Genomic DNA, 25,390 nt, shown 5'->3' on the forward strand with positions numbered 1-25,390 from the left:
TTATGGATTTGATATACTGCCTTTCTGTGGTACATCCAAAGCAGTTTACGTTATGCAAGTACTTTCTCTGTCCCTAGTGGGCTGACAATCCAGAGGCACAACCAGACTTATTTTGGGTGAACCTGATCCCAAAGTGGGCAGGCACACAATCCCCCCCCCCCCCCCACCCAAGCTTTCCGCCCACACCCCTATCCCTGCTCCTTCACCAGTGACCCCCAGCAAATTAATACCTGAGCTAGCGGGGATCCCCAAGCCCTGCCAGCTGAAAGAGGTAATAAGAATAGCCATACTGGGTCAGACCAGTGGTCTGTCTAGCCCAGTATCCTGCTTCTAGAAGTGGCCAATCCAGATCACAAGTACTTGGCAGAAACCCAATTAGTATCAGCGGCCAAAAAAGCTAATTTTTCTCCTTGCTGCAGCCGACGGCACTGTCCACTTGTTGCTGCTGTGCTGGCCTTTCCCCTCCTACACATGCCCAGACAGTGCCACCAGCTGCAGCAAGTAGGAGAATGAGCTGTTCTGGCTGTCAGAGGATCTCTTCTAGCTGGCAGGGCTTTGGGATCCCTGCCAGCCATAACAAAGGTGCCAGAATTTTGAGTGGGCCTGAACCCATACTGGGTGGGCCCAGGCCCACCCATAGCTACACCACTGCCACAATCCCTAAGTTCATTTTTTTTCTTTTTTTTTCAGCTGGTGTAGTGGAGAGTTAAGTGACTTGCCCAGGGATCAGAAGGAGCCACAGTGGGAATCAAACCCAGTTCCCCAGGTTCAACTGTTCTAACCATTAGGCTGCTTCTTCAGGCCTACTGCTGTGTTAATTGTGACGAGCCCAGAACATGCCTATCCTACCTTATCGTTAAGAACATAAATTTGTCTCTGGAACCTTGTTTTAATCAGTACCTCAGTCGAAATCATTGCCTACGAAGGAATTAATTTCTCAGGAAATCTAACCAGTTGTGCTTCCATGGTGCGTTTTTCGTCTGAGATGCAATGAATGCTGTACTTTCCCCTTGGAAAACAAAACAATTTATCCCTTTCTGAAAGCAGACTTTTTAGGATAATCCTTTCATCACCATGACACTGTGGTTTCATTTCCAATAATTGTCCACAGCAGTCAAAGCCAAATTAGTTTGTCTGCCTTTTTAAATTTGTTTTTTTTTATTTTATTCTTTTCTTTCATAAGTACATAAGTATTGCCATATTCCTGTTTGTTTTTGTTTTTCTGTCTAGCCATCTTTTCATTTCATGGCAAGCTTTGTGGTTAGTTGAGTGCTTAAAACCTTCATCCTTGTGCTGATGAAGGCAGTTCTTTGATTATTAAAGCATGACTACTGTAGGTTTCTCTGTCTCTGAACAAGCCAAATATGCACCTTGCATCAGAGAGACCAAGGCATGCAATTTTTATTATATATTATTATTACATTTGTACCCCGCACTTTCCCACTTAAAGCAGGTTCAATGCGGCTTACATAGTAATAGGGATTACAGGATTTTGATAAGAAAATAAAAGTTAAATATAACAGAATGACAAAAAGTGATAGGTAGGTAGAGAAGGACAGGGGTGAAGGAGTAGGAGAGGTGTAAGCAAGGGTAGAAAAGGCAGGAGGGGGATATTGCAATTTTAACTTATATTTCAGAGTTCTAATAGGTACAATTTTGTTCTTGTTATTTAGTACCATAGGCTTATACCTATTTTGCCATGGATAACAGTGTTATCATATTTCATTTCCAGGGCTAGAGCATAGGAATGCTAAACTAAACTCAAATTGCTCCTTAGTGAACACAATGAAGGATTTTACTCAAGCATCCTGTGAGCTTAAGGGGTGTTTGGATTAGAGGCCGTCCAAAACTGTTTTTTTTTTTTTCAGTTGCATCAAAACCAAAAGTGCTATCAAAACTGCCTAAACACTTTCGGCTAAAACCGAAACTGCAGCTGAAATTATCGCTTGTGTTCTGCTGAAACCAAAATTGAAAACTAAAGTTTGGTTGCGTGACTGTGAATCAATGAGGCCCATTGGGGATTGTCAGAATTTACAGTCTTCAGCCCTCTGCTAAACCTACAGGAGATTATTAACCTCTAGTCCCAGGAACTGCAAGCACAGGCTGACAACTGGGAGAACCATTTTAACAGTGACTTCTCAACAAGTGTAGCATGTTTAGGTTACCAAATCAATGCAGATGTAGTTTAAATATGTTCTGAGACAGAAACTTTGTGAGAACGTGTAAAAAAAAAAACATGATTACCAGCTTTTTATGCTTACCCAAACTGTGCACAAGTAACGAGAAAGTAGCATTGAGATGTTTCCTGTTTTTTCTTTTCTTATAAAACTGATTAAGGACAAGCATGATGTAGATTCTTACTAAAGTAGGGTAAAGGAGTCCAGACACTGGTCTACGCTTCTGATGTTATACCAGCCTGATGCACATTCCAGAATTTTAAAAAAGCATAATGATGCTATTGAATTCCAGACCTATATGCTCTGAAAAATTAGAATCAAGAGTAATATACTTCTCAAATTATTTTCTAATAGATAAACTTCATTTCATTATAATATCATTTCTCTACTAACACTATAAGCTGAACAGTACTTGTGCTTGAAAACTGCAAGGCTCTTTTTCTTATTGAATCTAGCTTCTGCATGCCACAAGTTTGATTAAAACAGTGCATGTTCACCATACCCAACAGAGCCTGGAAATTCTGTAGAATCATCCAAAAAATGTCCATGCTGGAATTAAAATTGCTTTTCCCACATAAAAATGGAGGAATGATAGGTGTTCAATATAATATGTCTAAAGGTTGGCACATCAAACAGTAATTTGGCTTACCACCCTTATCTGCTGTTATATTCTGTGCCTGTGCTGCTGTTTTCCATGTTTCTTCTCTGCTTGAGTGTTGTGCTTTATTCTATATACCACCTATAACTAGGTAGAAAATGCAATGCAGCTAGAAGCAAGTATAGTTCTGCAGAACCAAGAACCTCTTTCTAGTTAGTGTCTTTCTGAGTCGTCTTGATAAAAGTCTCGGTTAATTGAGATGATGAATCAGTGGAAAGATCCCATTCAGGCAGCCTTATAAGTATCTTGAACTGTGACAGAGCATGATCACTAACTACTAAAGGTCACATCCCTTAGTGGGTTTTCTTTAGTTGAAAACCTTCGCTTTCATGTAGGCCTGTGTGCTCCATTTTTTGGATGGCAATCTCCTTGTAGGCAAATTTATGGATGTTGTGTCTGGATGCAACTTGAATTTTCTGGTCACATTTCAGAACGATTTAATTCATAGACACATACAGACAAAAGGGTTAAACTAGCATGGGTTTAAAATGTGGGAGAACCAGCTGAGTCCCCAAACCTAGCTACTGACCATTTACACATATTTCAGAAAGATTCAAAATTCAATTATGTCACGAAATGCCTAGCCACCCGCTTGGGGCTACCTTTCGGCCACTTAGAGGGTCTATCCCCATCACAGCTCAGGTTCACCTGCACCTGCGGCATGTGCTCTACACTAGCACCCTCTTCCCACTGACTATGTCCCGACTGCCTCTGGGCGAGTCTCCTGCTCTCAAGGTATTCCCCAGTGATTTTTAGGTTACTGGGGCCACATTCTCAGTGGTCCCACAGTTCCTGGAAAGTACTCACAGACCCAACACACAAACCACCAGGATTCTCAGTCAGTCCAGACAAGCAGAGGCAATAAACTAAAAATGTTTATTGCCGTAAAAATACTGAACAGTGAACCATAAAATGAGATGAAACAAAACAACATATAATAACAGGTAACTGAATATGGATCAATTATAAAACTATCTAAACATTTTTTCACTACCTGATTAGTGCCTGGGAGTACAGGAAATATAACTGCTCACAGGTTACAGTAAAGAGGTCTTTCTACTTCCAAACAGAGACTGGGGCAAAATCCAGTATTTCCTAGATGAATTTAAGCTCCTGGGCCAATCAGAGCCCAGAACAAGAAGTTTAAAAAATAGCTAGCCACGTCACTGCAGGTTGCCTCTTATCTGTGTTACATTCTCTGTAACAGCTTTAAAAATAATCATGCACCACCTGCTGGCCAAACTAGAGAAATACACTTCAAGAAATAATACAGTTTACAGGCTTAAAACCTACTGTTTTGTCACAAATTACCTTAAAAAATAAATATATCAGAAGAGAAAATAAATCTTTGATTCATTCACCTTGAATTAATAAGAGCTGGGCAAACTGACTCTCATTAGAAAATGTAAATATTAATAAGGATGACAAGGTTTCAAGGGAATGTGATTGTCCGGTGAGGGAAAGGGGGCTACGGAAGAAGCACAATTTTAAATATAGTAACTAGGAACCTGATGTGAGAATGAAGCTATAAACAGAAAAAATAAAGCAAGATTCAGCCATTGCCACAGACTCTGTCACCATCCCTATTCTCTTCTTCTATAAACTTGTCCAATTCTGTTTAGTGTTTTGTACTGTCTATAGGCCCACAAATCCACCTGAGCACAAACCCCCATGCATTTCTCGGAATTAAATAATAGCTTTATTATTTATGAAGGCTTTCATATCTCCAGTGGGGCTGCCTGGCAGGGCATTCAACCCCCTCCCCCCTATTTCCTATTCTTGTTACAGTTGCTTGGTGCCAGCCAAGAGTCCAAGAAGGAACCATCTTAAGTTCATTACTCATACTTTGCATTTGATCTTAGCAGGAAAGAGGCCAAAAAGTAATTTATTTTAGCAGTAATGCCCTACGGAGTAAGTATTTCCTGAGGTTTAATATGCTGACTGGAGAACTTGATGTGCTACATCTTAACCTAGCCATGGGTTTTAAGGTCCTAATTATTTCAGTTAATGAAAAATTCTAGATTACATTGTAGAGTGTCTCTGAGAAAGAATCAGGGTTATCTGCATGGGGTGGCAGTTATGATCCTGAACATCGGTGGTATAATTGCATGAGGTCTGGGAGATCTGCATGAATGGACTATGGTTAAACCCAGATTTCAGTCAAGAAGGGGGCCTGGGTGTTGACTTACATTCTGATTTTGCAAAAAGCACAACTCAGTGCTTTTCAGCAAAAATGGCCAGTACTCAAATACAGGGCCATCATTAAGGGGGTTGGGTGACCACTGAGGGACCGCCCCATAATTGCCTTGCCCTCTGCAACCAGCCAAACAGTGAGTAGCATTGTAAATATTACACCAGTCCTTATGTATTTATAGACCTCTGACACATGCAGTCTTTCAGCCGAAACACAAACGTGCCAGGTCATCAGCTACTAACTGTATGTGCTGGTTGGAATAAAGGCTGTTTGATTCCATAAAGTGTCTCCATCTCCTCACTACATCTGTTGATCATGCCTAAAGTTAGGCACATAACTGTGGACTTAGGCTAGTGTAACCCTGATTTACCCTTGAGTCAGGGTCACTGGCTAAGCTCCCTGAATCAAGCACCCAGGTTTAGGGTCCACAAAAGAGATTGTAATTCATTTGAGCTTGACGCAGGCCAGGGCCAGCCGAAATCCCGGTAGGCAGAAGGGCTCTTTCCCTATAGACTACCCAAAAAGTTCGCTCTCGGGAAAAAAAATGACCAGTAGTCTTGGTGAATAACTTTATCTTTCCTTTCACTGATCAAACAACTCGGCACCAGTTCATGAAAAAAAAGAAACAGTCTAAAATATACAGTTCAAGTGCACATAGAGGCCATAAGTCAAATTCAAATAATATTCTGTTTATCTCTGGCTCATCCCAGGTCAGGGTTGTTTCTGAGCATTGGCAGCATCCTACAAAGAATGAGGCTCCTCGGCTTTCACTCTTCTTCTGCCTGTGGCGTCTTCTTCCACCAGGCACTCCTTCCCTTAAGGCTCCCCACGCCGGGGAAACCAGCTGCAGGCACCCTTTACCCTCAGGCAAGGATCTCATCTGCCAGTCACTATATGTTTTAACCCACTTGGCTCCAGGACTTTCCCCTCGGTGCTCAGGGTCTGGGCGGGAGTGGGCAACTAAAGACCTCATTTCCATAAACAAAACCCCTTTTATCTTCTCACCCTGCCCACTAGGGCTGGGACTCTCCATCTCCAACAACCGGGATAGTAGCGCCATCCCTCGTTGTCATAGTAACCCCCAGAAAATCCTCCCACCTTCTACCTGTAGCAGAGGTATTTTTTTAAGGGGGGTCACACAAGTATGCTATAATGACAATTATGAGGCCGATATTGAGACCATGGGAGATAGACCGGCAAACTCCCGCAGTCGCTGGCAAACCTGGAAATTCAATGCTGGGCCGTATCCAGCCACCAGCAATGAATTTCCGGCTTTTTTGGGGGGGCACCACAAACATAGCCAGTTAAGCTGATATTTATCGGCTGACCGTCTAAGTTATAGTGGCTAAAGATAGACCTGCTATTTATGCGGATCTGTCTGGCCGCTAAACTTAACCGGTCAGCCGATGAAAATCGGTGGTAACTGGATATGTCACGCCACATAGACACTGACTGGGATATTCAGCAGGAGACAGCCGGTTATCTTCTGCTGAATATTGGTGGATAGCCGGCTTGAGAGTATTTAACTGTCCAGGAATTGCACCTGGTCGGTTAAATACTTTTGAATATCGGCCGGTATGTACATAATTACCATTATAGAATTCACATTTAGCACACACAGATTAGGCGTCTAACTTTAGGTGACCTTTTGAGAATTATTCCGAATAAGAATAAGACCTCACCAAATACAGAACAAACAACCACAAATTAGAGAGAGAAATGTGCTAACAAAAATTGAACTGGAAACCCTAAGAAGCTGGACTCTGGCTACAATACAATGCCGGAGGAGCAAACAGAAATGCATTTCCTCCTGTACTGTGTAAAATACAAAGATATCGGAGATGCTGCACATTCAGATCCCCAAATCTGACATATTTAAATCATTAAAACAAAATTAACATTTTTTCTACATTTGTCTGGCCAGCTCAGCTTCTGTATCTCTTGTCTCCACATTTTGCAGGGGCTGAGCTGTTATGTACAGGCTGCAGTATGTGCCTCCACATTTTCCTGTGGGCCTGCAGGGACTGGCTGAAGACAGTTGCTTCTCCAGTGCATTTGGGGTATGCAGAGCCTTTTATTAATATATGGGGATGAGGGGTCAGTTTTAGCAGCTACTGGAAAAGGTGCCAGTGCTCAGTATGACTGAGCACCCCTGAAATAAAATGAGCAAAATTAAGATAGCAAGGCCTGAAATGGCTTACTTGAGTAGGGAGAGATGCCTACCACTGTAACAAATGTTGGATGTTCTGGGAAGGATATGGGATAGTAAGGAAAAGGTAGAGAGATGTGGTAGCCGTGTTAGTCCATGGGTTTGCTGTGTAGCTGTGGTAACATATGAAAGTAGAAATCTAGAGTCCGATTTACTAAAGCCTTTCTCCTGTACTGTCTCTATGTGGAAAAGCTTAGGAAATCATGCTTTTAATTGTTGTCTGATCTTTTTATTTAACCCAATATCTCTCATAAGTACCCAATTCAAGTTTAACGGATTCTCTCGGAATGCAGTGCCTGTTACTAAACACAAAGGACTAGATTTTATATACAAGGCGCCTGAAACATTTGTGTGGAAAAAAGATACGCCTAAGCATATTCTGTAAAGTATGACTAAATCTAGGCGTACTTTATAGAATAAGTCTAAATTTCCATGCAGGTTATAGAATAGGCTGAGCGCCCGTCTGCATGACTAACTTTAGTCACCGGGCAGTTACACCAAGTAAAACTTGGTATAAATGCCAACGCCTAAATTAGGTGCGGACCGGGTGTATTCTATAACAACATGCATTGATTTTAGAAACGTCCATGACCTGTCCATGCCCACACCCTTTTCCAACTATGCGACTTATAATTTAAGTGCACCATGTTATAGAATTAATGCCAGTTAGTGTCAATTGCTTGTTAATAGGCAATTATCAGCACTGATTGGATTGTTAACTAATTAAGGAGCCCTTTTACTAAGGTGCATAGGCGCCTACATGTGTCCAACATGTGTCATATTGACACTACCACCCGGCAACCACGTGCCCTGGGTGGTAATTCCATTTGTGGCACGTGCCCAAAACACATGGTAGAAAATATTTTCTATTTTCTACCGTGTGGCGCTTAACCCAGCGGTAATCATCAGTTTATGCGCGTTGAACCCTTACTGCCCGGTTAGCGCGTGAGACCTTACTGTTGTCAGTGGGTGGTGGTAAGCAGAAAATGGATGCACGCTGGTTTTAATTTTGCCGCATATTCATTTTCTGGCACACAAAAAATACCTTTTTTTCAGGCGCGCTGAGGAAATGGACCAGTGTGGATCGAAAACACATGCCTACACCAGCGCAGGCCACTTTTAGGCACGCCTTAGTAAATGAGCCCTTTAATTGTTTGTGCAAATCCAGAATATGACTGTATTTACGCATGCAACAAATCACACTATATAGAATCCGGGGGAAAGTGCACAATGATCTGCCCAGCCATTATTTTTCACCTAAATCATATTAAATTTAGATTTTGTTTTCATCGGTTTGGATGATTGTTTTAATAGCTGTGGGAGGAGCACAGGTGCCATAAGGCAATTCATAACAATTACCCCATTCTTTAGTCACTTGAAGTACAAGATTACTAGGACATTGATCTGTTTGTTTGTGTGTGAAAATTTACAGTAGATGGTTCATTTATGGACCCTACTAACTCTAAACAAGACTGTCTTCCAAACAGTAAAGGCAAGTCACATTTCATGCTTGTTCATACCAGCTGCTAAACCTAGTTAACAGACGTGCATAAAAAGTTCAGACTGCTGCAAACCACAGAAGTACCAGTAAACCTCTGTCTCATTTCCTGACTGGAGCACTGCACCCAGACAGCTCAATTATACATCTTCTTTGCACATAAAAGGCTTCTTATAAAATTAGGTCATGAAGTACTTGTGGGGTGAACCGGAACATTCTTGTCTACAGTAGGCATGCACAAAGGAGCAAAAGCAGAGTCACAGTTTACATGCATATTGTATTAACATTTAGGTTCTACTGATGCAGGATTTGTACTAGTAGTTTATAAAGATAAATAATAGGTGCTTTGTTATTAACCTAGGTGCCCTGTAATAAAAGGATTAGATTCTATATACCACACCTAAAAACTTGGCGCTGAAACAAAATACGCCTATAAAGTACGCCTAAATTAATAGAATACACCAAATGCCTGTCTGCATGACTAAATTTAGTCATGGGCACAGAATCAGACTCACATATATCTCACTTTGTGCTTCAGTGCGTTCCAACTAGATGAACAGGGTGGCATTTGATTCTAGTTAATCCATCTCAGAGTGTAATGCTAGTTATTCCTGCTGTAAATATTTGGCATTTCAGAATTGTTTTAGAGGAACTGATGCAAATGACTTTATGATTAAAGCAATAAAATTTTGTTGTTCTTTTCAGCGTACGCTAGAATATGTTTTTTGGGGAGGGTGGAGGGTGTGCAAAAAAAATCATCTTATGGTTGTTCTAATGCAGCTTTACTTTGTTCTCTTCTCTTTCTGTTTTAGCTGAACTGGAGTTTGTTCAAATAATCATCATAATCGTGGTGGTGACGGTAATGGTGGTAGTCATTATCTGCTTGCTGAACCATTATAAACTCTCAACTCGCTCCTTCATTAACAGACAGAGCCAAAGCAGGAGGCAGGACGACACCCTTCAGCCGGTGAGTACAAGCAGTGGCGTACCAAGGGGGGGGGGGGGCGGTGGGAACGGTCCACTCCAGTTGCACGCCGCTGGGGGGTGCCGCGCGCCTGTCGGCTCTTCGTTTTCATGCTCCCTTTGCCCCGGAACAGGTTACTTCCTGTTCCGGGGCAGAGGGAGCATGAAAACAAAGAGCCGGTAGGTGCGCGGCACCCCCCCCCCCCCCCCAGCGGCGTGCACCCGGGGGGTTCTTTCGCCAGGGGGATCGGGGGGGTTTCGCCGGTGGGGGGGGGGGGCGTCGCGCTGTTCCTGGGGGGCGCTGCACTGGGGGCGGGGCGCATCGGCGATCCGCCCCGGGTGTCAGCCCCCCTAGGAACGCCACTGAGTACAAGCTACCTTGGTTTCTTCATGTTGCCAACAATCCTTGCATAGGTGTGGATGAGTAGACTTTCCCTGGTGCACTTAAGGGACTCTTTTACTAAAGTGTGGTAACTGGTTAGCACATGCGTTAACACACTGTATTAGCGCGTGAGTTCAGTAACTGTTACCGAGCTACTATGACAGTATGAGCTAATTCATGTGCTAGCTGTCTAGCCTGTTGTGGGTCAGGAAATGGGTGGAATGGGTGGAGAATGGGTGTGGACAGTAATGTCATTCACCTGTAGTAGATGTTTTTTTTATAGACAGCAGGATTGATAAGGCACACAAGCAGGTGATACCTTCAACAACACCAGAACAAAACTTCTCTCCCAGAGCTCAGAACTTTAATGTAAAGTTCTGGATCTCCTCATTTTGTTCCAAAGTGCAAAGCAGTGAGACAACTCTCGGTGAAGTGAGAGGGATTGTGTATCTTATCAGTCCTGCCATCTGTGGAAAACACCCATTGCAGGTAAGCAACATTACTTTTTTTCATCGCAAGTTTGAGGGACTCCCGGGCTTAGGGTTGCTCCGTATTGAATTTTCTTAGTCCTTGAAGCAGCCCGCACAGTCAAGTTCTAGAGTTGTCAGTTGAAAAAGACAGATTGGCCAGTACCCTTTGACCAATTGCACAGTGAAAGTATAAGGAGAGGACCAAGTAGCTACTTCTCAGATGGTGTTCAAGGCAGACTTCAAGAAGGTTACAGTAGCTCCAGTCTGATGAGACTTGACCTTGGAAAGAGAAATATCTACTTGTTCATAGCAGAATTGTATGCAAGAGGAAAGTCATCTTGCTAGGGATTTTTTTTGCACTGGTCTACCAGTTCTGTTTAGATCGAATTAAACAAAAAGTTGAGTTGACCTTTTCCTAGTAGCAGATGAGAGACTGTTTATCACCTTGACCAGGATAACACAATGATTCTGTTATCATTGGATCTTTCAGCAACATTTTATCTAGGTAATTATGACCACCTTCTTCATAGACTCTAAGATACTAGCCTTTGAGCCCGTAAAAACGGGCTATTATAGGAAGAGGGGGTTGAAAGGCCCGCGCCGTTCGCCGCTGCCCCTCCCCCTCCGAATTCGCGCCCCCCCAAGCCGTCACCACCCACCTTCCACCCGGCCGGGCCCTCGCTCTGCTATTGAAACAGCGAGGGTCCGGGAACGCAGCACTGAGCTCTGCTGAGCTGCCGACATCGGCCTTCCTTCTTCTCTGCCTGTCCCGCCCTCGTGTGACGTAACGTCGTCGAGGGCGGGACAGAGGCAGAGAAGAAGAAGGAAGGGCGATGTCGGCAGCTCAGCAGAGCTCAGTGCTGCGTTCCCGGACCCCCGCTGTTTCAATAGTGGAGCGAGGGCCCGACCGGGTAGAAAGTGGGTGGCGGCGGCGACTCGGGTGGGGGGAGCGTTAGATGGCAGTGTCCCTCCCTCAGAAATAAGCAGTACAGACCCTCTCTGTTCCGCCCCCCCCCCCGTCATCACGTATTGAGGTGGGGGCGGGGCAGAGAAGGTCTCTACTGCGCATTTGCGAGTGAGTACGACACTCACCTTTTATATATATTGATAGGTATTACCAGAATAGTCTTAGACTGGTTTATCTCTTGTCTCTCTGATAAGACATATACAGTACTCTGGGAAGAGACTGAATTTGAATCACTTACGCTTGTCTGCATTGTACCACAGGGTTCTATCCTGGCACCTGTTCTATTTAGCATCTTCTTAGCTCCCTTTTTGACCCATATCAATCCCTAGATCTCACCAGCTATGCTTATGCAGATGACATTAAGCTGTTAGCTACATTATATTTAGGAAATACCCAGGACATAATCACAGTCGTCCGAACTGGCTATCATTGCAGATTGACTATATTTAAATCAACTTAAAACTAAACCTAGGTAAAACTAAAGACATCATTTTCTCAAGAAAGGAAGCACAACTACCATTGAACCTAATCTCTCTTTTTGCTGGCATCCCTATGTCCCTGGTTCCATCATTGAAGATTGTAGGAGTAATCATGGACTCAAATTTATAATTTTGAGAGCATATTTCTTCAGCAACTAAAAAAATGCTTAAAACTAGTTCTGTAAAATCTCTGCTATCACAGAAAGCACTGAATATTTTGGTCCACTCATTAGCCCTTATATACTTGACTACTGTAACCCTTTTTTTTAAAGGGAATCCACCTTGCAAATATTTCTGGGACAAAGAAATATGATCATGTAACACCATCATTACAAAGAGAACATTGGGTCCCCGTTATACATTGAATCACTTTTAAGCTTCTTATTGTGGTCCATACAGTGTACTATTCAGGCCTATTGGCATTCTTGTCTTGGCCCTTAGTACCATGCTGTACTCCCCGTACTCTACGTTCCTCTCAACAGAATCAGCTGGTTGTCTTCTCTTTCTGCCTTATTTGCTGGGCACTGTCCATGATTTCTATTTTCAGTGTCACTGGTCCAACACTCTGGAACTTGCTACCTTTAACTTTATGTTTAAAACTGTCATATCAGTCATTTAAAAGAGAGCTTAAATCATATTTGTTTGTTGATGTGTTGGGAAATGGAAAAATCTCTCAATCCCTAGTCCTAACAAAATTTGATTACTGCAATGCTATTTATGCAGGACTTAAAGGGGATCGCCACAAAAAACTACAAACTGTTCAAAACACTACCACACTTCGTTAAAGCAACCCCCCCCCCCCCCTTCTGTGCAATTTGCATTAGCTGCCAATAAAAGATAGAATATCGTTCAAGCTATATACCTTCATTCACTATATTTTGTATGGTTCGGCCCCAATATACATGAACAACCTCGTTGAATTACCCTCACGTAATGCTTCTAACTCATCTAGGGAATATCTAAAACCATCAAATGCACTGATGATTATTTGTTTTTCTGAAATCTATTGAAAACTCACTTCTTCAGTCTAACCTTTAAGGAAATAAGCACTCTTCTCAATTGAACTCATGGCATTAATTTTTATCTCATCCCACATCCCACTACTCCTGTGTATCCCAGCTAATCCTAGCCCTTACCTTTTACCTCCATATTTCAGCTGTCTAGCTTAAATCACTGACCCCCATGTTTACTAAGCCGGAGAGTAAGCATTTAATTACATCTGCTCCTAACTCACGTTTTATTGGTTTTTCATTATATGATGTGTTTTACTTTCTGAACAGTAAACAAGTACCAGGAGCCTTCACAAGTGGGGCAAAAACCTTTAATTGTACATTGTATGTCATTGATCCGACACGGGCCGTGTTTCAGCGTGAAGCTCCTGCGTCAGGGGTCATTTGATTATAATTATCTAAAATGAGAACAGCTGAAAGCTGAATTCACATCAAGCATGACTGAAATCCGTGCCAGTTATAAGCAGCAAATGCCTGCTTACTCCGCATGGCAGCGTAGCATCACTCTTACTCTGGGCACAATCTAACAATGCTATTATCAATATGTAAAAACTTAACACATCTTAGACAACTGGCAACTGAATTCAATGATAAGAAACTGCAGAAGCTGCTTTTGGATTTAATAGCATCATTTGTGTCTTGTCTGTCTTTGATGTGGCAACAAGAGTCTTATCTGTTGATCAGACTCCTACCATCTGCAACGTCCTTCCATCACGTGTCCAGTTGCTCAAGTATCTTGCTGTTACTGCAACAGATTCATCCATTGTTGATGACATCAAGAAGCATTTACAAAACTTAATTGACACTTATATTCCTGTTCATCCACTACACGATGTTGGTTCTCTTCTACACCCATGTCTGAAAGACAATCCAGTTATCTTCCCAGGTGATGTAAAAACACAGGCAGCCGAATCTTTAAAAAGTTGTACCAAATGAAAGGCTTGAGTCCATCAACATCAACAACTCAGGATCCTCCATAATCCACATTCCCCAAAAGCATCACATCTGTGGAAGAGTCCCCCCCCCACCCTCCAGAAGAATGAAAATGGATGTTAGTATTTTTATGAGCAACTTTTATGGAACAGTGCCTCCTCTGAAGACTGTTGTTAATTAATTGGACAATTATTTATGTTCAAGGGATGCAGATGAAAATGTTTTGATTATTTAGAAAAACAAGCAAAAGTGCTGGCCAAAACTGGCAAAACTTGCATGGGGAATCTTGTGCATTCCTGCTACCAGCATGTCTTCTGAGAGGACATTTTCTATTGCAGGAAGGACTGTGAAAGACAGGAGAACTAATGTAGTTCAGGGTTTTGATTTCTGGGGTTTCTTTAAATTTATTTATTTTTGTTTTTCAACAATACAAAATATGCTGTTTGGCAATAAAAATATAGTAATACATTTTTTTTACACCATCTCTGATGTCCAGTTTCTCCAGCAGCAGTATCTTCCAAGTGTTAAGTTTGAAGCTGAGCTCATTTCTTTTGGATGAATATAAGGATAATAGTAGAAACTGGCAGAAAATCTAAAGTTTCACAGTCTCTGCTTAGTTTTCTGCTTTTGACCGACCTTGCTTATTTTTCCGATAGTCTCTGCAATGACCCATTTTTCTGCATCAGCAGCCAATCCTGTGTGTTAATCTAGCGGGTCTCAAGCCCCAGGGTTTGGCAGCCAAAGTGGTTCACAGACAGCTTGCAAGTAGGTCAGCAGATGCAGCCCTACATGGAAAATTCTGAGGGGAAAAAAAAGCAGGGCTGTCAACAGTATAGTTGAAACAACATTCCTTCCTTTTTTATAGCAAAATTGGGAGTTGACATTTTTTTTTTATTTTAGTGGTACTAATTGTAACTGAATTAAAAATAGTTTAGAGAAGAAAGTACTTAAAATTTGGGTAGTGATGATAATAAAGCTAACAATTGTTTAGAGAAGTTGCCAAGGTAGTGCTGAAAGTAATGTCAAAAAACTTATAAAATATAAGATGCAAAAAACATGTGGAGGGACATAATCGAATGAGATGCCCAAGTTTTTCTGAGGACGTCCTTGCAGGATGTCCCGGCAAAGGGGCGGGGAAACCTGTATTATTGAAACAAGATGGGCGGCCATCTTTCGTTTCGATAATACGGTCAGGGACGCCCAAATCTCCACATTTAGGTCGACCTTAGAGATGGTCGTCCTTAGAGATGGTCATCCCTGGTTTTCGGCGATAATGGAAACCGAGGACGCCCATCTCAGAAACTACCAAATCCAAGCCCTTCGGTCGTGGAAGGAGCCAGCATTCATAGTGCACTGGTCTCCCTGACATGCCAGGACACCAACCGGACATCCTAGGGGGCACTGCAGTGGACTTCATAAATTGCTCCCAGGTGCATATCTCCCTTACCTTGGGTGCTGAGCCCCCCCAACCCCCCCCAACCCACTCCCCACAACTGTACACCACTACCATAGCCCATATGGGTGAAGGGGGGCATGTGGGTATAGTGGGTTTCTGGTGGGTTTTTAAGGGCTCACATTTACCACCACAAGTGTAACAGGTAGGGGGGGATGGGCCTGGGTCTGCCTGCCTGAAGTGCACTGCACCCACTAAAACTGTGTTTTTAGGGTGGGAGGGGGTTAGTGATCACTGGAGGAGTAAGGGGAGGTCATCCCCAATTTCCTCCGGTGGTCATCTAGTCAGTTCGGGCACCTTTCTGTGGCTTGGTTGTAAGAAAAACAGGACCCAAGTGCTCGTCAGGGACGCCTTTCTTTTTTCCATTATCGGCCGAGGACGCCCATGTGTTAAGCACGCCCCAGTCCCGCCTTCGCTATGCTTCTGACGCGCCCCCGGGAACTTTGGTCATCCCCGCGATGGAAAGCCCAAAATCAGCTTTCGATTATGCCGATTTGGGCGACCCTGTGAGAAGGACGCCCATCTCCCGATTTGTGTCGAAAGATGGGCGCCCTTCTCTTTCGAAAATGAGCCCAACTGTGAAATATGAGTTAGCCTTCTCCATAGTTCCCTTTAGCTGATTTTCTTTTTGGCATGCATTCTGTTTATAGTAGGTTCTGACTGCCATAACAAATATAATACAGAATATGCTTTGAGAAACTTGACTCCAGTTTTTTAACTGGAGCCTGCAAGAAACAGGGGCATATCGCGCCTTGTTTGGCCTGATGTATCCATTGGAGACATGCATTTTAGTTTCCAAACATTTAAGAAAAGGCAAGAGTTTAAAAGTTGTGGTAGGGAAGGACTTGAGCATTCCCTGGTTCTGAGAGATTTTTCAGTTTGAGGCAGAGGGCAGACTGGGAGCTGAAAGATATTTAGGAAAGTGCTGCCATATTTTGAAAGAAAGGTGGGAAAGGGGAGATATGATAGAGACATTTAAATACCTGCGTGGCATAAATGCACAGGATGCAAGTCTCTTTCAATTGAATGGAAGTTCAGGAAGTAGGGGGCATAGGGGAAAGGGGATAGGTTCATGGGGACAGAAATCTAACCTGGAATCTAACCTGTCGTCACCAATCCCCACTGGAATGTTACCTGTCCCTGCAAGAATTTAATGGTACCTAAAGAAAAAATCTGGTTGGCTCTTTGTCTCTGCCTGGGTTTGAGCTGCATTACTGCAGGCAAGGAAGGAATGGAAGCTGGAGCTTGGAAGATTCTGGTGCGCCAGTAGGTCAGGTGATCTCTGATGCTCATGTCTGCACATCATCCGTGATCTCTGATGCTCATGTCTGCGCATCATCCTGGGAGCAGAGAGGATTAATGGAAGACTTTCCACATCTGTGTTGTTAAAGCAAGGAGGAGGAGGCGGCAGCATTCAAAGAACTTGATACTTGGTAGGTGATAGACTGGCACAGGTGCAGCTTACATTTTCACGGGAACCCCACAGAAACTGCTCCCTTACCCATGGGAACTGCTTCCTTCCCTATGGGAACCCCACAGAACGGCTTCTGTCCCTGCAGGAACCTTGCAGCCCTGGAGGGGATTCTTTTGAACTTCGTTCCCATGCAGATCTCTAGGGTAGACTCAAAAGAAACCTGAGGAAATACTCCTTCCCAGAAAGGATGGTGAATTCGTGGGAGTGTTGGAGACGAAAACTGTATCTGAATTCAAGAAAGCTTGGGACAAGTACGTAGGCCTTCTAAGGGAGAGGAATGAATAGTAGATGGAATGGATGGGCAGACAATAGGCCATCTATGGTCTTTATTTGCTTTCAATTTTTAATGTTTTTCTATGTTTTCTGTGTCTATTGAAGAGTGGGGCTCTGTGAGCCATACTCCACCCAATAAATGCACACTAGGACAGTGGCATAGGTAGAAGGCAATTTCTGGGTTGGCCCATGCATTTCCTCCCCGCCCCCCTCCCTACCACCAAATGCATACCTTGGCTGGCAGGGATCCCCAAGCCCTACCAGTCGAAGACATTTTCTACTGGTAGCCCTGTGCCGTCTGATTACTATGGCAGTTGGCGGATGCACTTCCAGCCACCAATGCTGGCACCTTGCACATGCTCAGTTCTCATGCATGAATTAACCATGTGCGAGGGTGCCAGCATTGGTAGTGGGGAGACCAGCCACCCACTGCCACAGTGTTCAGATGGCCCGGGACCACTGGTAGAGGAGGTCTTCAGTTGGTGAGGCTTGGGTATCTCTGCCAGCTACACTGATGATGCGTGCCACTGCTGGGTGGGTCTGAGATTCTGCCCTCCCAGGCCCATCATGGCTATGTCACTGTGATAGGGAGTTAGTGTTATAAAAGAAATTGTGCATATATGTTCTGTGATGCATAACAAGTCTGAGAGCTCTCTTTTCCTCCGGGGTATGATGCTGTGAATGCTGGTCCCTCCCCAGCTTGGCAACAAGGAGCCTTGAGTATAAGAGTTTTATTTTAAAAAATGAAAGAAAAGGAATTGATATCACCCTCAGTTATGGCTGCTTATCTCCCTTGTTCCCGCTCAATCTCTTTATTTTCTTTGTTAATTCGACTCATCGACCTTCCTAGTGGCTGGATTTTGCATTCAACTATTTGTGCTTCAGTCATGGCTCTGAAATCCAAATTGAAAGAGGCAACAAAGTTAACTACTAGTCTTGGGAGTCGAGGAGACTCGTGCCATATGTCCCCGGAACATGAGTTAGGGGATAGTAAAGCTTACTCTGTTCCTCGTGATCTCAAGCGTTATTTAAGTGAATTGAGACAAGAGGTGAGGGCCATGTGTACTGAAATACTGAAAAGAACTGGCACAATCCATACAGGTCTTAAAGAGTTGGGAGATTGAATTGATAATTTGGAAATGAGGATGGAAGAACATGTTAAGGATTTCAGTGCCACTTGTGCCCATGTCGCTGATCTCACATCCAAGTTGGAGGCTGCGATTTAGAAATTGGATGACTTGGAAAATGAAGGGTCCTGTAAAACTTTGCACTTTTGGGGAGTGTCTGAGGTCAGTGAGCAACAAGATGATGTTCCTGTAATCGTGCAGACTTTGTCAGTCCTTACTGAGAAATAAGCATGATATTTTACCACCACTGCTGATTGAGAGGGCTCATAGGGCGTTGGTGGCCCCTCCCATTAATAATAGACCGAGGGACATAATTATTCACTTTGCTCACTTCTCTGATAGAGGACATGTTTTGTGTCGAGCAAGCCCAAAGAGTTTGCATGGTGGAGGATGTGTGGTGTTTGCTGTATGTGGCTGGCCTTGTTGCGACTGCACTCCCACCAACTGCAGAGAAAAGCTGTGTCAGTGGCAGTGAATTTCGAGCAAGTCCAAGAGATCTATTCCTGGTGCCCAAGATAATCCGGAATAACTTTGTGTCTTGAAACTTGATAAATTTATCTATTTTAATCCATCTTGGATCTTTTAAGTGCTACTTATATGTATTTTATTCTTTGATACTGTGTTATGTTCAAGAAAGTTTAAACTGTTGATCGTTGGACATTATTTGGGGTGGGCAGGGTGTGGGGATTGCTGGGTGAACACTAGAGGGTGAGCTGGGACCTCATAATTCCAGCCTGGAACTTAGTGTTCCTGAGCTGAGATGGGTTTGGTTGTATCTGGTTTCTTGTTGTGAGGGGATTTGGCAAGGGGCATATGAAGGATATGGTAGGTGTGATAATGGTAGGGGACAGGGGGGAATTGGTGGAGGGGACTGGTGAAGTATGGTTGGCTTTGTGCTGGGGTTCGGGGGTGAGACCTTTATTTGAGGCTATCTATCCTGCTTATTTTCAAAGGAGATCGCCGGCCATCTTCCGCCACAAATCGGAAGATGGTTGGCGATCTCCTGAACCTGGCCAAATCGGTATAATCGAAAGCCGATTTTGGCTGGCGCCAACTGCTTTCCGTCGCGGAGCAGGCCAAACTTCAAGGGGGCGTGTTGGTAGGGTAGCGAAGGCGGGACGGGGGCGTGGTTAGGAGATGGCCGGCTTCGCCCAATAATGGAAAAAAGAAAGACAGCCCTGAGCCTGAAATGTCATACCCAGCTCCCTGACAGCAGTATGCAGGTCCCTGGAGCAGTTTTTTGTGGGTGCAGTGCACTTCAGGCAGGTGGACCCAGGCCCACCCCCCCCCCCCCACCTGTTACACTTGTGGTGGTACATGGGAGCCCTCCAACCCCCCCCCCCCCCCGCAAAACCCACTGTACCCACATGTAGGTGCCCCCCTTCACCTATAAGGGCTATAGTAATGGTGTAGAGTTGTGGGGAGTGGGTTTAGAGGGGGGGATTTGGGGGGCTCAGCACACAAGGTAAGGGAGGTATGCACCTGGGAGCAATTTTTGAAGTCCAATGCAGTGCCCCCTAGGGTGCCCAGTTGGTGTCCTGGCATGTCAGGGGGACCAGTGCACTACAAATGCGGGCCCCTCCCACGACCAAATGCCTTGGATTTGGCCGGGTTTGAGATGGCTGGCATCGGTTTCCATTAATGGCGAAAACCGATGCTGGCCATCTCAAACCCGGCCATCTCTGGCATTTGGCCGGCCCCAACCATATTATTGAAACGAAAGTTGGCCAGCCATCTTTTTCAATAATACAATTTGGAACTGCCATTCGACTATGCCCCTCCATGTAACTAATAAATCACTGTATTTTCTTTTCTAGATATTTTTCTACAAGTCTTTTTCTTTATAAAGTATTATGAGTGCTAATATTAATGTGATTACATTAAATGTTAAAGGCCTAAATTATCCCAATAAGTGCTAATTTATGTTTCAAGAATTAATGCTGAAACAGCCACATGTGATAATGCAGCAGGAGGCTCATCATAAGAGAAACTATGAACGTTTGATGTCTCGCCCCAGCTTTTCTCCAGTATTCGTTGCGTCAGATTTCTCTGGTTCTGAAAAACAGGGTGTAGCAATTTTATTTTTATAAATCTTTATTGTGGCAGGTACAACAAATGAAGAAGGATTTGGAGGAACGTTATCTTTTTGTACAAGGGATACTTGGTCAACAAGAAGTAACCTTTGCTTGCATATATGCTTCTGATGAAGCACAGGCTTCCTTTTATAAGAGGTTTTTGTTTATTTTGATCCCCTTTGTGTGGGGTATATTGATAATGGGGGGGGTTCATGCAGTTATATTTTCAGATCAGGATCATGCAGGCCCCCCTCAGCACTTGGCATAAGAATTGGGACTTTATGATGCTTGCAGAGAAGAGCACCCCAGAGGGGAACTTACTCTAGATTGGATTATAGATCCCTTTCATCTCGAGGGTACTCCTCCCAGTTGGGCTCTATAACTTTCTCAGATCATGCCCCTTGTTGGGTTTCTGTCCCAGATTTTAGAGAGGAAGAGAAAGAGAGAAAATGGACTTTAAACAACACCTTGCTTGGAGATGAGAAAATTTGCTCACAATATAGACGGGTCCTTGGAGATTACTTGAAGCATAATCTTGGCTTTGGCCTATCTTTCGGAATTATATGAGATACCTTGAAGACTGTTTCCTGTGGTCTCTTTATTTTGCATAAGTTGAAAACTGTTCAGTATATTTTGACTGTTTCTAGCCTACACACTTTGATCCATGCATGTTTGGATTATGAGAATGTGCTTTACATGGGATTGCCTTCGTCAGCACTTAAACGATTGCAGACTGTGCAAAATATGGTAATTAGGTTGTTGCTAACTTATGTAAATACGAACACGTTACTGCATTGTAGGATTTCATTGACTGCCGGTCAGATAACACATTCAGGTTAAGATGCTGGTACTGACCCATAAAGCAGTATATGGGAATGCCCCTTTTTATCTTAGTCAACTGATAGTGTTGTACATACCAAATAGAGCTTTGTGTTCTGCCTCTTAACGAAGATTGGTAGTTCCAGCATTGTCTGATGCTCCTAAGGCTGTTACCTGGGCTAGAGCGTGTGAATGGTGGCAATTCAGCCATATTTGAACTGGTTAGAGGAATGAGGCAGGGGCGTCCTTTGTCACCCTTGCTTTTCACACTATTTACGGAGCCATATGCTTCTACAGTAAGGGCTAATGTTGTCACAGGAGTCAGGGTGGGGGATGCAGAGCTGAAGCTTTCTTTGTTTGCGGACAATGTCCTTTTCTCTCTCACCCGCCCCTAACCTACCAAGTGAGATTCGTAGATATTCTGCTATCTCTGGCTTTAAAGTTAATATGTCAAAGACTGAAATGTTGGCCTTTAATCTTCTAGAAACAACCAGACAGAGTGTAGCTGCTTCCTTTCTGTTTTGGTGGGTTACAGGTCAACTTTGATATTGGGGGGGGGGGGGGGGGGGTCCTAACTAATATACTTTTTTAAGGTTAACTATCCCACCTTGGTACAAACAATTCTGTAGTACTTGAACAGATGGGATAACTTGTCCTTATCCTGGTTTGTACCTCGTCTGTTGTACCTCTTTCAAGTTTTATCCCTTTTAATACCCAGATAACACTATTGTGTAGATAGATGGCTTTCATATTGTACTGTTGCATTTTTGTGTTTTCCTTAGTTAAAAAAAAACAACAACAACAACACTAGGAAGTCTCCTCTGGCTAAAACAATAAACCAAAATTAGTTCAAGCAAAATCCACAGTTCAAGTTCTCAGTTCAAAGTAAGTGAATCATTATCTCTCCCTCTTGCTGGCATGGAGCAGCTATACTATGGGACATAAAGCCCTTCACAGGGCTAGTGTCTCTTTCAAGTGTATGTTCCTTTCTGCTTTCTTCCACAGTTCAACAACTCCAAACGACAAAGTTCAAATTCAGGTTCTGGTCTTCCTCAGTATACTATCTGGTGGTTATAAGTGCCCCAGAATACAGCAGTTAGATTGCTTTATAAAGCTGTTTTGACCATGTAACAGCTTTATTGATTGAACAACACTGGCTTCCTGTTGGCTAGCAGAATTCAGTTTGATTCTTCTTACTTATTTAATCATCTTATACCATATCAACTATTAAGAACGTTATGGTCCTCAGATTCTAGGCCTTCAGAAAATTGGTTTTCGAGTCATCACGTTCATCTGTTTTTGGTTGCGTAGCTCCATGTCTTTGGAACCAACTCCCCATTACCATACGTTCTGATCCATCTTACATTGGATTTAAATCTGTTTTAAAGACATGACTGTTTAAGAAGTCTTTTTCACTATAACTCTCTTGTTTTGCTTGTTCCTTTTGTTTCCTTTTTTTTTTAAATTTGCATTATTATGGTTGTTGGTAATTTAATGTACTACTCCCTCTCTGATGTTTTCATTGTCCATTATTGCTTTTGCTTATCAAATGTGGTGTGTTCTGCTTCAATTCATGGATTATTGTAAACTGTTTTGATACTTTTGTGATCTTGCAGTATAACAAATTTTACAAATAAATAAATAGAAAGCTAACTCGCTTATTTCAAGCTGAGGTAGACAGCACTAGCATTATGTCTTCCCATGACAAAGAGTGCTAATCAATGTTGTGCCCTCTTCCACTGCTAGCAAACCTGTTGAAACACATGACTGTGGGCTTGAAGTTTTTAAAAGGAAGGGTAAAAACAAACCACCTTTCCTATTAGACTCAGTTCTCTCTGCCCTGTTTCACAAACTCCATTGAGTCTGAGTCAGGCAAGGGTTACAAACTGTTTCCTCAGTTTCCATCAGCTCTGGGACTATCTCACCTTTCCCACACTGTACTAGCATTCCTGCTGGAAGCTGCCATTGCCCATTTCTGAGAGGGTCCTTTATTTATTTTCCAGCCAGGGATTCTCCATCAACTGCTCCCTCTGCTTCCAGCTGCTGGCCAGCCTCCCTGAATTAGGATGACATTGCTTCCTTCATACTGGTTGATACAAGGACGTTTAATGACAGGAGATGGCATGAGCCTATCTGGCACATTATCTGGGCTGAAGCCAGTTGACGGAGCTTGCCGCCATATTGGTTAGTCCAAAATAATAGCAAACTTATGAGGTTTATATTGTTTTATTAAACCTCCTAGATTTTGCATTCTCTCTGTAAGAAAGGGATCAAGGGGTTGTAAGGGGAGTTGGGGGGTTGGGGAGTTTTCAAGGAGTCTGTGAAAGGGAATAGGTTTGTCTTCAAAATGTTTTTGACATTGCTCAAGAGCTTGCTTTGTTGTTTGCAATGCTGTATTGTAGATTTCAGTGCTGCGCTATATGTCTTTATTTTTGCTTATGGCAATAAAGATATTTCTATGTAAAAACAATAGCAAACACTTAGACTACCTATTTGTAGTGCATCTGTGAAACGTCTAAAACTGTTCCAGTTGGTTGCTTGTGTGTTGTGTGGTGTTTGTTAATTATTGTTTGGTGAGATGGTTGCTGTGCACTTCTTGCTTGGCAGAAGATCCATTAAAGCAGATGCAGAGTTGGGGATGGGGACCTAGGACCAACAGGATGTGACTTTGACTGAGCTTTGCAGGAATGTTATGGGAGGGTGGTGCTGCTACCTGGGAGGAGATGAGTGACTCGATCTCACTAACGTCTCCGGTGCCGGTGGAGCAGGCTGTGCTAGAAACTTTCTTTTACATTTGAGGATTTTCTCTTACGATAAAGCAAAAGACTACTCTAACTGATGAAAGCCTTTTCCGTTGTGACAGTTCCTTTGTGTACATCCGTATACTGCACAAGTTGTCATGTTTCTAAATATAACTGACATAAAATAGCAATGAGCAACAACAACGTGGATATAGCAGCTGGTAGCCTCCTTGCTTTCTTTTGTTTTGTCATTTCATCCTTTAGATTGTAAGCTCTTTTGAGCAGGGACTGCCCCTTTTTTTGTTAAATTGTACAGCGCTGCGTAACCCTAGTAGCGCTATAGAAATGTCAAGTAGTAATAGTAGTAGTAGTAGCTTTGGAAGTACCAATATAACAGCTGCGCGAGGAGATGGCTTCAGCCTTTTGATGTCATACCGTCTCCTGTCTTATTAAACCTCCTTGGACTGATATGTCTAAATACATTCCTTAATTCTCTCCCCCCCTGCCTTAGGAAATGTATCAGGTAAGAGGAACTCTGCCTCAGTGTTTGGAGGAATGTGGATAGAGGCCATCTGAAAACAAGTTTTTTGGTTTCAGCTTAAGTAGAGGAGTGTGGTAGCCGTGTTAGTCCACTCTTAAGGTTATCAATAGAAATCAAACAAAATAAAACATGGAAAAGAAAATAAGATGATACCTTTTTTATTGGACATAACTTAATACATTTCTTGATTAGCTTTCGAAGGTTGCCCTTCTTCGTCAGATCTGTCGGCGCCGCCTGCAAAATGGCGGCGCCTAGCCCTGCCCAGTGCAGAATGGGATGCGCTGGGTGGGGCTTCACACCATATAGGTTTCTCCCTTATATGGTGTGAAGCCCTGCCCAGCGCATCCCAGGATACACTGGGCAGGGCTGGGTGCTGCCATTTTGCAGGCGGCGCTGATGGAAGAGGAGGGAGGTGAGGGTGGTTATGGGAGGCTGGAGATCCACCGGATCTCCAGCCTCCCCTGAACCTGTGTCGAGGGGACCGGAGGTCCACCGGACCTCCAGCCCCTGTTTCGCCTTGCTCGGGGCAGAGGTAGTTGGGGTCTGGTGGTCCCATGGACCTCCAGCCCTTGTGTTTGACAGGTCTGGGCTTTTGAGAGCCCAGACCTGTCAAACAAGTGCGGGAGGATAGCGCTCAGGCACAATTCTCCCGCACTTCTACTCCATGATCAGAGATAATAGCGTGCTTAAATTTGCATGCAATTATCTATGATCATAGGTGCGGTAAAGCCCCGCGCTGTTCCAGTGCTGTTTTTAGAGTGTTGTTTGGAACAGTGTGGGACTTTTGATAATCTGCCCATAGCAGACCTATTATAAAATTAGTCTCTAGATATCTGTTATAAGATCTGTTTCTACACTGTAAACCAAAGCTAAGGAGTCTGTGATAAAAAAATATTCAGTTTTGTTTCTGCCTTCAAAAGCTGGAAACAGAAGTACTTTTTGTTTGC

General features: G+C 43.4%; 1 protein-coding gene across 5 annotated transcripts in view; it reads left to right on the top strand.

The window, feature by feature from the left end:
• The window catches only part of LDLRAD4 (low density lipoprotein receptor class A domain containing 4), an 819,180-nt gene that overhangs the window by 745,730 nt on the left and 48,060 nt on the right, over nucleotides 1-25,390 (top strand). For 4 of the 5 annotated variants that reach the window (XM_030212482.1, XM_030212498.1, XM_030212489.1 and 1 more), the window contains one exon: nucleotides 9,549-9,703. In XM_030212482.1, coding sequence (XP_030068342.1) covers nucleotides 9,549-9,703 — 155 coding nt within the window. Of the gene's footprint in view, nucleotides 1-7,001; nucleotides 7,090-9,548; nucleotides 9,704-25,390 lie in introns of those variants that run through there. The other variant, XM_030212515.1, reaches the window with a different exon arrangement.

The sequence above is a fragment of the Microcaecilia unicolor genome, chromosome 1 (genome assembly GCF_901765095.1).
Source record: "Microcaecilia unicolor chromosome 1, aMicUni1.1, whole genome shotgun sequence".
Lineage (NCBI taxonomy): Eukaryota > Metazoa > Chordata > Amphibia > Gymnophiona > Siphonopidae > Microcaecilia > Microcaecilia unicolor.